The sequence below is a fragment of the Megalops cyprinoides genome, chromosome 3, assembly GCF_013368585.1.
Source record: "Megalops cyprinoides isolate fMegCyp1 chromosome 3, fMegCyp1.pri, whole genome shotgun sequence".
Lineage (NCBI taxonomy): Eukaryota > Metazoa > Chordata > Actinopteri > Elopiformes > Megalopidae > Megalops > Megalops cyprinoides.
In genome coordinates this window covers 47,940,473-47,953,374 of record NC_050585.1, presented here as the reverse complement: position 1 = coordinate 47,953,374, position 12,902 = coordinate 47,940,473, and the positions used below count along the sequence as shown (strand labels likewise).

The 12,902-nt window shown below is 47.2% G+C and overlaps 1 protein-coding gene across 3 annotated transcripts in view; it reads right to left on the bottom strand.

Annotated features, from left to right (window-relative positions):
• Positions 1-379: 379 nt before the first annotated feature.
• The window catches only part of LOC118775376 (kelch-like protein 13), a 47,485-nt gene continuing 34,962 nt past the window's right edge, over positions 380-12,902 (bottom strand). For all 3 annotated transcript variants that reach the window (XM_036525272.1, XM_036525273.1, XM_036525271.1), the window contains 5 exons: positions 10,527-10,659; positions 9,138-9,334; positions 7,561-8,356; positions 4,605-4,718; positions 380-987 (listed from right to left, as the gene is read on the bottom strand). In XM_036525272.1, coding sequence (XP_036381165.1) covers positions 500-987; positions 4,605-4,718; positions 7,561-8,356; positions 9,138-9,334; positions 10,527-10,659 — 1,728 coding nt within the window. In that variant the 3' untranslated portion in view covers positions 380-499. The remainder of the gene's footprint in view (positions 988-4,604; positions 4,719-7,560; positions 8,357-9,137; positions 9,335-10,526; positions 10,660-12,902) is intronic.

Below are 12,902 nucleotides of genomic sequence, written 5' to 3'. Positions count from 1 at the left end.
GTATGCCCCAATCCTGTTGCAGATACCACTTAAACGAAAGTCAACTTTGTACAGTAACTGATAGAATGACAATATCCACCTGATCCCCAAATTCGACAAATAAAACCTCAAAGGATGCTGGGAATAATAAATTCCAAAGACATCAGGTAGAAAAGTATATTACTAAGTCACTCTTCTATGGCATGTATTCCTGCCAAAAAGTAACATGAAAAGGTAATTTGGTTGCAAAACCTTATTCATATTCTCCTTTAATAAGAAGGGTTTTTTTTCAGCCACAGAGGCTTTCTGAAAGTGTCAGTAGTCGTGTTGTAATGATTACAAACTGAAGGCCAGCCTAACAGCAATGTATAAACCAGAGTCTACTGAGCAAAGGGTTGTGGGTGGGAGGAGTGGACGTGGACATTGGGGTGCAGTACAATGTAGTCCCCAAGAGGAAGTGCAAACAGTGTCTTGGCAGGTTTTGGGAGGGGAAGGGGGGGGGGGGAGCCCCCCTCCTCCCTCAAGGGGCAGAGAGGGGTGACTCCCGCGATGGCGAGCCGCCCATGTCCTCAGGGGGGAAGACGGTGAGGGTGCAGGCGCGTATTCCGCCCAGCGACTCGGGCAGGTCGAACACCTTGTGCCACTCGTCCATCTCCGGGTCGTACTTCTGCACGATCTCCACCATGCAGCGGTTGTTCCAGGAGTAGCCGCCCACCACGTAGATCTTGTTCTCGAAGACGGCCACGCCCACGTCGCTCTGCCCCCGCAGCATGGCGGCGATGGGCGTCCACAGGTCCAGCGCCGGCGAGTAGTACTCGCAGCTCAGCACGTCGTCATAGTCGCTGGTGCCGCGGAAGTGGTTCCCGCCGATCACGTACAGTCTGTCGGCCACCGTGCACATGCAGTGCAGGCCTCGCACCGTGGTCATGGGGGCCTTCTGCGTCCATTTGTCCACGTCCGGGTCGAAGCACATCAGCTCCTTCTGGAAAGTGTCGTGTGTGATTCCACCTAAAGCAAGAAAACACAAACAAAACACGTGCAATAAAACAGCCGAGGCTGACGAAAAGGGATGCGGTTAATGTGGTAGGGCCAATGTCCAGTCATCTTGACCCATATTCACCCACTGATGTTACATTACATTAGATTACATTACATTGTTGTCATTTAACAGATACTCTAATCCAGAGCAATTTACATAGGTTACAATTTTTACATGCTATCCATTTATACAACTGGATATGTACTGAGGCAATTGTGAGCCAAGTACCTTGCCCAAGTGTACAACAGCAGTGCCCCAGCAAGGAATCAAACCGGCAACCTTTCAGTTACCAGCCCTGCTATTTACCACTATGCTACACTGCTGGCTGATGTGAATATGAAGTCATGGCAACACCTTTACATGTGAATGCACCTTGTCATGCACATAGCTAACAATGCAGTCACAACTTAGAGTCGTGGTAAATGAGTGATTATCACTTTGTGTTAGCGAGAACCCTTGGTAGACAGATCCTTCCTGTCACTCAAACAGACATAGGTGTATTTGCTGCTGTAATATAAAATAATAATCCTGAAACCCCCATTGTTGTGATAAACTAACATCAAACTCATAAGGAGCCACGTTCCCCTCTCACCACAGCAGCTGCTTCCACTATATTTTTCTCTCGAGCCTTTCTGTCTTTCTCTCGAACATGTCAACACTACACAAAGCTACACTCAATACATGTACAGAAACAGACAGAATCACTCCATATCAATGCCATCACAATATTATATATTATATAAAGAAAGAGGAAGATGTAAACATACATATACCCATATACAGAGTATATAATTCATATCCATGTATATATCACATATATACTACACATCCACTACATCACACAAACTGCATTGTGTATAATGGCTGGCACAGAAAAAAGCTGGGACACAATGCTAAAAGCGAGGAAAAATCAGGACAAGTCCAGAGGGAAGACTGAAAATAAAGAGGAATAAAAATCCCAGCATGCATCTGGGAGGGAGGGGAGTTGGGGGGAGGGATGTGGGGGGGGGATTCGAGCCGTGGGGCGTGCGCGGCCCGGCGCAGTGAGGATCTGCAGCGCATGTGGAATGGAGCAGGCTTCCCCGCGCTACCGCTACCTCCGCCGCCGCCGCCGGCTGCCACTGCCGCGCCTCCGTATCTCATTAATCTCCGCCACCATAAACAGGCCAATTTTTAATCAGCGCCCTGAGTGATCGGGTCTGTTCCTGCCGCGCTCCGCCGACTCATACATCAAACATCGGGAGCGCAGGAAAAAAAAAAATATCGAGAGGGCGGATTTACCGTTTCTGAGAGCATATTCTATGATCATTCATGTGGAGACGCTCTGTAAAAGCAAATAAATAAATAAGAGCTCGCTCTAGTGAAAGATGGGCATGAGCTCTGTTCGCTGTAAGGCTGGAATTGGTCTGTAACAAGCTATAGAGGAGACGGCCAGGGTTCAAACAGGAAGCAGCGAGAGGTGAAGGTGTAAAATCATCAAATGCGGGGGAAAAAAGGGTCAGTATCTTCCGAAAACAATTTATGACAGAGATGGCCGCGTATGTAATAATGTTGCCCTTCAAAGTCTTCTCGTGTGCTTCATGCATGCTGACAGCTTAACAAGAACTGCACACATTGATCTCAATCAATAGTAACTGAAAATAATGGAAAATGATACAGAGTCAGAAAAAAGGAATTGCCTTCTTTTGGAGGTGATCCTGCATCCATGCAATAATGAGCATTTTTAATTTAAAAAGACATATATTTATCTCCTTTTAATGACCTTTCTAACACACCACAAAATCCCTGGGAATGCCTCTCGCGCTTTAACCCAGAGTAAAGGCATTTCTGGCCTTCTAAAAATCGCTGCTCACAGTGTGGACCTGCTTCCTTTGTAGACACTGACAGCTGATAGCGGTTAATGGCGGCTCAGACATCAGACGGGTGTGGGTTCAATCCCCAGCATCAGAGTCGAACCAAAGAGCTTTAGGGCCAGTTCCCACTTCCTCTGAGCAACAAAGGCACTATATGTGGGTAGTGTGCTCGAGAGGTGAGCCGTTTCAATGGTGTAGAAATCCGGAAAAGAAATTTGGACACTTCACATGGCATTCAGACTCAACACGGCTTCAGCTGCAGCGTAGATATCACCTCTTGCCTCCCAGGTGCCCTACACTGTCGACTTAGAGAGACTATTTTTTAATTCATTATCCGTTGACACATCCCAAACCTACTAAATTCAGCTCGATTATATTTCTCAAGGGCACGAGGGCATTGTTCCACCTCGGAATTGAACTTGCAGCCCTTGCTTACAAGTCGAGCTCCTTTACCATTATGCTGCGTTTCCGTCCTTTAGCCAGACACTTGTGCCACAGATTAGCAACGGGACCTGGGATGCTGAGTTATGTGTCTGTGACTGAGCCTTAAACAGCTGCGGCCCGGGGGTCTGACAGCTCACACACAGCGAGAGGCAGAGCTCTGTCAGCTGGATTAAGCCACTCTTCCCGCCTGCCTGCGTAATGCCACCTACATGCGCCTTCTCCTGCTCTCTCTCTCTCCCCCTCTCAGCGCTGCATCAATCTGCATTAGTCACACTGCAAAAAAAAAAAAAAAAAAAAAACTAAAAACTGGGGCTCATCTCCATTACTTAAGGTCTGTGCACGTGGACAAGTGTCTTAATCTTAACACGGAGCGGGACTGAACCTGCCAATACACCTAGCGCAGGACAGATCGTGTCATGAAGGGAGGGAAAACCTGTGCTGAGCCTTAGAGGAACGGCTAAAAGACTTAGAGAAGAGAGACTTAGCGTAGAGTATAACCCAAATCTCCTCATTAGTCTGTGTGGGGAAAAAAAAAGACATGGCCTTGAGACTGCTTGGGTTAGGGATTGTATTAAAAGCTCAGATGTCACCGGGTACAGCCTTTGCAGCTGTGGGATGAAAAACGTGGCATTTGGGGAATATTATTCACACAGTCGTTGCTCACTAATCTCTTTCTGTAGGCTGCATTCAGATTTAAACAGAAATATTGTAGTCATCACTCAGTCTTAGTAAGTTGGTAAATGGGATTATGATATGAGCGACCCAACATGAAGTTTTGAGCTTTGACTAACTGTAGACACTGAGTCAGCTTCTGTGAGTTCAGCTTCTATGCAGGTATGAAATATGTAGGCCTAGGTGTATCTCCACTGTAAGTGAATGACAGCATTCAGCTGGGCTCTGGCAGCTGATAAGGTTACCAGAAAACAACTTCATGATGTCATTCTTAAAACACACACCACTTCATGCCATTCTTAAAAAACACGTCATGCCAGGAAGACTAGCACTGAATCACTGGCCTGGTTTAATATCTGTCCTCAAGGGCATGTGCTAATGTTCTCCGAGCACTTGATGCAATCAACCTAACACTTTGCGCAAGTTCCATTTGTTAATACTTACCAGGCTTTTAACACAGACGTTCACTTAGATGTTAAATGCTAATGGCAAGGTAAAGTGCTGAGAGCGGCCCTCGGCAGCCTTTCTAATGAAACGCTGGAATACTGTGCAGCGTCGTGTGAGAAAGGAACTGTTCCGAGGCCCCTTTTTTGGACCAGCCGTCACAGGTAACCTACCTGAAATGTACATGAATCCCCCATACACCGTGCCCGCGTGGCCGTAATGAGGTTCGTTCATTTTGGCAACGTATGTCCACTCGTTTGTTCTGGGGTTGTAGCACTCCACCGTGGCTGATTGGGGACACACATACAAAAAAAAAAAAGACAAGACAAAAAAAAAAATGAAAGCATTAGCAGAAAAGTAGGCCAAGTGAAAAATAACAAGAACAAACAGAGGCATAAAATAGGCCCCGCAGGTTGGCTGTGAGAAGAGTCAAAGACGGCTAAAGTAAGCTGCAGAGATCCCGTCTGTTTGTAGGGGCCTCTGCGCACACAAAGACGCGGAGCAGGAGGTGTGAGGGCGGGGAGTGGGTGGCGCCGGGCTCCGTTGCATAATAACCGAGAACAGGCTGAAGGCGAAAATGCCCTACGCAACGGCGCTACTGTACACAGCGTTTACCTGACTACCACGCACTTCACTGCTGCTTCACTTCCAAAGAGCGCCGTGTCTCGAGTCGGAGAATAAACAACAAGAACACGCAAGTGCATTCTCTCGTCGGAGAGAAACGTTCCCAAAACATTACAGAAACGGTCAAAACCAGCAAGCCTTAAGTTGGCCTCCCAGCACATTCCTGGATTAGATGTCACCGCTGGGAAACAAAAAACCTCAACTCCCAAAAAAAAAAAAAAAAACAACTTCAAAATAACATCTGGGTGAGCTGTATCCATCCCTCGCTAACCTCTGTTTACAGTGTCCGCTGCATCACCAAGCAGCTCTCCTTTGTTCTTCTGCAAATCCAATAAAACGACACGACTACACCACAATACCATTAGCAAATCCAAGCTGCTTAATACGGTAGCGCATTTCTGCTCCCTTTTGCAATTCCGCTAATGTGATTCCATAGGGATTTCATGTACAGGAGAGCACGCCCTGCTCTGTATTAGCAGCAGGGGGGATGTATTAGGTGGCGGTCTGAAAGCTGTCCTCTCCCAGGGAGGGCCACAGTGACCAGCATATAATGAGAGCAGGAGTTCATTCAACCATTAAGCACAGACAGCTTTGCCTTAGACAGACCAAGCGAAGCTCACTTCATTTAATACAAAAAGCAGAGACACTGACATATGACAACTTAACTCATGTAGTGTATTATAGAGGAGAGATGCAAAGCCTCTTATTCTGAGCATCCAGGACCAAAACATCTCTGACAAAAAAAATCTGAAAACATTCAACATCTTAAAAACAAACTTTTATAAGGCTAATTTTCAAATTTGAAAAGTTGAGGAAGGGTTACTGTGAGGCAGTAGAAGGCGGGAGATTCACCTGGAGCACTCTGGCCACGAAATAAATAATGAGAACACTGGAACCGGCTTGGCCACACTCAACGGCCATGATGAATGACGATAATGGTCGTGCGATGATATAGCCGTTCAGTGTTTTGAGAGCTGTTGCGGTGTGGAGCTGAGGCTAAGGGTTTTTTTTTGGGGCTCTATAAATATGAATGCTTTTCTTAGTGGGTCAGGGCCCTGGGTGCAGGGCCTGGCCGTGCGTTGGAGCTCCTCTTCCTCTGAGACAGGGTGTCTGCCCACAGTGCACAGGCACGCTAATTACACACATTCCAGCAGGCCTCTCCCCTGCCCGCCTTGTCCTCTCATCTGACCTCCGGCCGCATTGCGAGGGGGCCTCCCTACGCCACCCTCAGCCTCTCTGCTGCCACTGCCCCCCCCCCCCCCCCCCCCCCCCCCCCACCACCACCACCACCACCACCACCACCACCACCACCACCACCACCACCACCACCACCATCCTGGCCCCGCCCTTCTGTGGAACCAGGCCCAAATGAAGAATGCTCCACCCAGAAATGTGCGAAAGTTACGTGACCTTCCAAAGTAATGAACCTGGCCTGTACTGTAGATTACTGGATTCTAACTGCTGTGACCCTCAATGGTTTTCGTGTGACCTTCGAGTACTATGAAGTTAAGTTCATGCTACATACTACGCCAGGTTTTTGCTGGCTGGCACAGAAAAAGCTGGGACACAATGCTAAAGCAAGCAAAACCCAGAAGTCTATACCATCTACATACCTCCTATACCATCTTTCTCAGCTTCACTGCCATTTTAACAGAAGGATTGTTCATCAAGTGGGGCTGCGACCAACACATCAAATTGAGCTGAACACAAGGGGAGGAAAAATCTAAGCTAAACCATAAGTTGCTGCTTCTGTGCACTGTTAACTAAGACTACGGGCTAAAGTGCTGTAACAATGTCCTGTGAATGACATTATTCTTGACTGATTGCTGTTTTTTTTAAATAAAATTCCACTTGATTTGGCAATACTTTCCGTTGAAGTGAGAGTCAGAGTAGCAATTAACCCGCAAAAACAGTATAATGCACTTCAGCGCTTCAGCTCCACAGTTCTCCTGCACTGAGGCAAATTTGGCTTTTCAAAGTGCCCGAACCGACACTCCGTATCTTCGCGATACAGGCAGGCAATTTCCACAGCTGTGTGACCCAATTTTCAATTGAAAGAAGTTCTGGCCCGCACGCAAACTGCTTTTATTGAAAAATAAAATAACAATAATCCAGCCCGATGTCAGTGGATGTGCAGAGCCGTGGCCCGTCCAGGGAGCTGACAGGGAAGTCTGCTCTTGTGCTTTTGCAGTCTGACTCCACATGTTATTACATTACATTATTGCCATTTAGCAGACGCTCTTATCCACAGTGACCTACATCTGTTAATTTTTTTTTTTTTTTTTTACAATGTTATCCATTTATATGGCTGGATATTTACTGAGGTAATTGTGGGTTAAGTACAGCAGGGGTACAGCAGCAGTGCCCCAGTGAGGAATCGAACAGGCAACCTTTCGGTTACGAGTCCTGCTCTTTAACCACCATGCTACAGTGCTGCCCCCGTTGTGAAGTTCGACACCTGCTCCTGTACTGGCCCTGGCATTATAGCGGGACGACTCCACTCACCCAGTTCTCCCGCAGCGTTCCGCCCACCCACTGCATAGAGGTGTCCCTTGAGGGCACTTAGGTGGAAGAAGGTGCGCTTCTCGTTGAGGCAGGAGACCTGCATCCACTTGTTGCAGCGCGGGTCGTAGCGGAACACAGTGTCCACCGCTGTCTTTCCTTTGGTGTCGTAGTTGCTCTGGCCGCCCACCACGTACAGGAAGTTGCCGATGACGGCGATGCCGTGCTGGTAGCGCGGCGCGTCCATGGGCGCCAGCGCCTTCCACTCGTGGGCCTTCTCGTCGAAGAGGCGGAGCTCCTTGCTGACCACCAGCTGCTGCCGCAGGACCCCGCCCAGCGTCACCAGGTGGGCGGAGTCAGAGCGGATGGCCGTGCGCTCTGACTGCATCACGGGCTGCATGTAGGGCATCATCTGATAGTTGCTGGCCTCCAGCAGGAGGTTGACGCAGGTGTTGTTGGTGCGCATGAAGTCCACCGTCTGCACGTGGTTGATGAGGTCCTGCGGGCTCATGAGCGGGAAGCGGATGTTCTTCATCAGCTTGGCGGCGTGCTCCATGCGGCCGTCGTCGTAGCGCAGCCAGCGGCAGGCCGCCTTGAACAGGTCCAGCTCGCTGCAGTGCTTCAGGCCGTTGCTGGAGAGCACGAAGGCCAGCCGCTCAAAGGGCAGCTTGACGAACTCCCCCGTGCCCAGCAGCGAGGGGAAGTTCTTCAGGATGAAGTCGTTGACGTACTTGTCCACCTCGGTGAGGTTGTACGTGTTGGCGATGCGGCCCACCTCCACGCAGTTGTCCAGGGAGACCTGCCACCAAGATAAGGAGGAAGGCATGCCAATAAGGCTACGCTACTCAATTTTCTGGGGCAGATACATGAAAAGACAACTACCGTGCTGCTGCTACTTCTCCATAGTACTGCCACTGCTACTTCGTCCATGCGAGAATCCATTTTCATGTGCTATAGTGAGCTATGCAGCAAAATCCAACATGTATGAATGCATTAAAATAAATGGATCAAATCAATTCATGGAGCAACAGTCATTTTTCAAGCACAAACTCCTCAATGAATTGTGCAAGCAACCATATGGTGAGGAAACCCAGATGAAGCAGCACTAACAAATCTGCTTAAACAAAACAAAACGAAAAACATGTTACCACAACACCAACCGTTCCATACAGTAAAAAGTAGAGGCCCCTTCAACAGTCACCACGGAGCCTACAGCCGGAGTGTCAAACTGATGCTGGTTTCTGTCACAGCAAAATTCTTTCTAACATTTTTTTTTGCCAACTGAAAAGCAGTGAAAATGTGTAAAAACCAATCAAACAGTCAGACAAATGAAGCCAAGATGACTTCCCAGGAGCTTCAATTTCACAAAAAAGGCAGGCACCTCGGGAACAAATGTGCTCCCACCCCTGTCAAAATCGAGGGTCGAACATATGCAATTACTCTGAAAGTCTCATCCATTACCAGATCCTCAATGGAGGTTTTCGGGAGACAAAAGACAAAGGTATTGCCCATTGGCGGTGGCTGATGCTGATAAATGAGAATTGACACGCTAGACAGGCAGACAAGGGGGCTGGCCTTACCCCCGATATGAGAAAGACTTTGCAGAAATCCAGTACAGGGAGGATCTGGAGGAAGCTGGCTGCCTCCAGGGTGTCCTGCAGGTTCTCCATGTTAAGGGAGAGCTTGGCTGTGTATATGAAATCGATGATTTTCTTCAGGCCTATTCGGTTAACGCCGTGGAGCTTGATGCACATTAAGTCTTGTTCCTTCATTCCACCTGAGATTAGAATTAAAACAGGAGATGTGCTGAGCAGATCATGGATGCCCCCCCAATCCCCCCACCCCCAATCGGAAGTCTGGAGAGAGAGACAAGCAGGCACACACACACACCACATATCTGAATTTTACTGACGGCCACTGTTCAAGGCTAATCTGATGAATAAGATTAATTTGGGCGCAGAACGCTTGGAATGCCCCGAGAATTCTCTCAACAGTCAACAATAGTGCCTGTGTTAAAAGAATGCACCCAAATTCATACAATGTTACTATTCCTACCTATAATTCATGAGAGGATCACAGTAACAAGAATTTATTTTGCCTCAGATTTGATTTGATTAGATTATACAGAGACGGATTCTGACTGAAGTATATGCACATCCATTTTCATTTTCTACACGACATTAATATTAAATTTACCGCCCCCTCTGAAATATTTAAGATGCTCACTTTATCCTTACACCACAGTTTACCCATTTGCCCATCCTACAATGAACTAAGAAAAATCCTGCTTCATTCCTGATTCAGTTTGTCTTGAGCACCTGTGATTCATCTCCTCCTGCAAAGATAGTGTGTTTACCCTGTTAGGCCAATCAGTATGGTAAACACACACAAAGGGTAGTCTGCCCAACCAGTGCAACACCTGAATGTGCATGGCAACCCAGACTTTCTTCATTGCAACTAGTTTTTATTTGACTGTTTTTTCATTCATTTATTTAAACAAAACAAAACAAAAATGAGACAGCACTGCAAGGCGTGAACAAATACCAACAGGCCCCAGCAATCAAAAACATCACATTCCAAAAAAAAAAAAAAAATCCCATTATAATTTGAGGTGAAATATGTGGCCAGAAAAAAAATGGAGGAAATGAAGTCCTTGAGAGGCCCTGCTGTGACTCTGTGAAGTGCTGTTTAGCAAAGCCCCTTTTTAAGGACACCGACAGGCAAATAACATTCACATCCACAATGAATGTTAATGATTGTTAAGTAAGCACAGGAAATCTGAACAAAGACACGACCCACAGAGCCGCCTCTGAAACAGCACTGTGGATTCAACAACAGCCTTCTAGTGCATAGGGTCTTGCCAGAGAAAGAAGACATTACTCCACCCATCTGGTCCTGCGCTAATTTCCTGTAGCAGAGTGCGGGTGCCCATGAATCGGAGGCCAGTTGGCGCAGGTGGGTCTCCTTACCTGTGAACATGGCTTTGAAGTAGTCGCTGGAGGAGGCCATCATTGCACGGTGAACTGGAAAAGCTTCGTCTCCGTCTCCCGGCACTAGGGTTACGTCGCAGAGTAATCCCTCTATCCTCAGCTGGTCGAATCCCTGCGAAGGAGGGGAAACCGGCCCGTGAGACAGAGGGAGGGAGGGAGAGGGAGCTCCGCCTCGTCCGAGGGCAATGGCGCCACCCGAAGGGCAGGCTGAGATAGTGCGCGGTCACAATCCCCCAGAGGTACATTGTGGCTCATGCAATAGTCAGAATAATGAGGTTGAAGACAGCATGAAAAAGTGCATCACAGTGCATATCCCCACCTGGTGAAACGCGGTCTATGCAGGAGCAAGCCTGACTTTAACAGATACTTCAGAACTGCGGAAACTCAAGTCACAAACCCCTTAGGAGCCGAGGCTATGCAAAAAACTGAAATACACATAAGTAAATGATTTCATAAACTGGCAAAAAGCTTACATAAGAAGTGGTCACTTAACTCTAAATAAATGCCTCGCATCACGCAATTTTGCATTTTCAGGCCTGTGGGAAGTGTTTGGGCAGCAATGAGGTTCGTATTTCTCGTGTAAATCCTTGTGAGGATAAACTGGAACTGGGGACATAGGCTTTTTTTAAACTTTCAGTGGGCACGATGGAACAGGACTCTACATAACAGCCTCATTTCAAACCTAACACGATTACAAAGGCACCCATTTACTGTACTCTTTGATAAACCACAGTTTAGGAAACATTATTTTTAAAACGTGTTAGTTGGCTGCATCAGGTCACTTTCTATAAACGACTGTAGGACTGCGCTATTTGTTATACTAACGATTTCAAGCTGGCATTTACTCTCCGGTAAACAAAAGCACAATGCTTCCCACAGCCAGGACTCAGGACGTAATGGCAAACTCTGATTACCATTCATTTTCAAGTCCCACTGCGCACTGTACACAAAACACCTACAGGCATTCCGGTCTTGAGAAGAAAATGCTCTTGTTTTTTTTTTTTTCTATGCTGCCAACACAACAAAGCGCTTGCAACCACACGCCAGTGACAGGAGAAAGAAACACAACGATCCGTGACATGCTGAATGCCTTTGCGATAGGTTACGCTCTTCGAAAATAAACCGTAAGAAAAATCTTCCAACACAATTCATGTTGCCTTAACATACTGCACTGTGGTGAGCAGGCAAAAACACACCTGCAAACATATGGCAGTTACAGCAAAAAAATGGAAAGACCCGTCGCGCACTGTATGTTTTTCATAACAAGGTATGCTATTTAAAAATATCAAAACACGATTCATAAAACACTGCGATGCTGCGGTATTGACAGTAAAAATGATCTGCCACTTGACTGTTGGCGGTATCTCTGTTTGACGGCCTTATACAGTATGCGTTGATCCAGCAACGTGTCTTTGTCCTGGTAGTGATGCAGTCTGGTACGTCTCTATATAAGCTCTCCCACAGATGACTCTATAGCTGGGAATCTAGTTTCCGCTGTCCAGGGCAAGAAGAGAGATTTTAAACCAGCGCAGGGCAGTTTCCACACCTGCAGAGCGCTCAGCGATTAATCACCGCATTTTTATGAACATAATCAAACATACAGAGGCGAAAGGCCGCTGAGAGCTGCATTCACTGGGTCATATTTCAGCCTCTAAGCAGCTCTATTTACACATTCACACTGAAACCAGAAAAAAAGAAAAGCTGGAGAGGGAGGAAACTGGTTTCACTGAAGCCATCGATTTTTCTCCTCTATTGATTCTGAAGTGCCCAATAACTGAGCAGACACCCCATGAAAGCGGTTAGAGCTCTAGTGTCCTTGTGTTGAAAATGATTAACACTGTTACTGGTTATTCCTTACACAGGAAAATTGCATTTCAAAAGGACTTGAAAAGGTAGTGAAGTATGAAGAGTGTTAAAAAGAAGGAAACAAAACAAAAAGAAAACCAGTTTCATCAAACCGCAGTGTCTGTGTGTTATTCTGAGGGTGATCGATAACGCATCGAATTCTCCGAATCAGATGCTGACCTCGGATGAGGTCACGCCAAAGCTGTTAGGCTCGTGCTGATTGGCTGCCTGCAGTGAAGCGGGGAACACCCTGCAGATAGGAGGTAGGTAGGAGGTAAAAAAGGGAAAAAGCACACCTGGCCTTGTATTCGCTGTCAGTGTGCTGAGCCATAGTAGACACAAACCCATCTGACACTTCCTGGGGCTTGTTCAATTAATGTGTGGACATTTCAGCCCTTGTGACTAGCAGTCGTGTAACGCCCACACTAGACCCACACAGTCACGCGCTCATGCATGCGTGCTGAGAGACACACACACACACACACATACACACACGCCTATGCACGCACA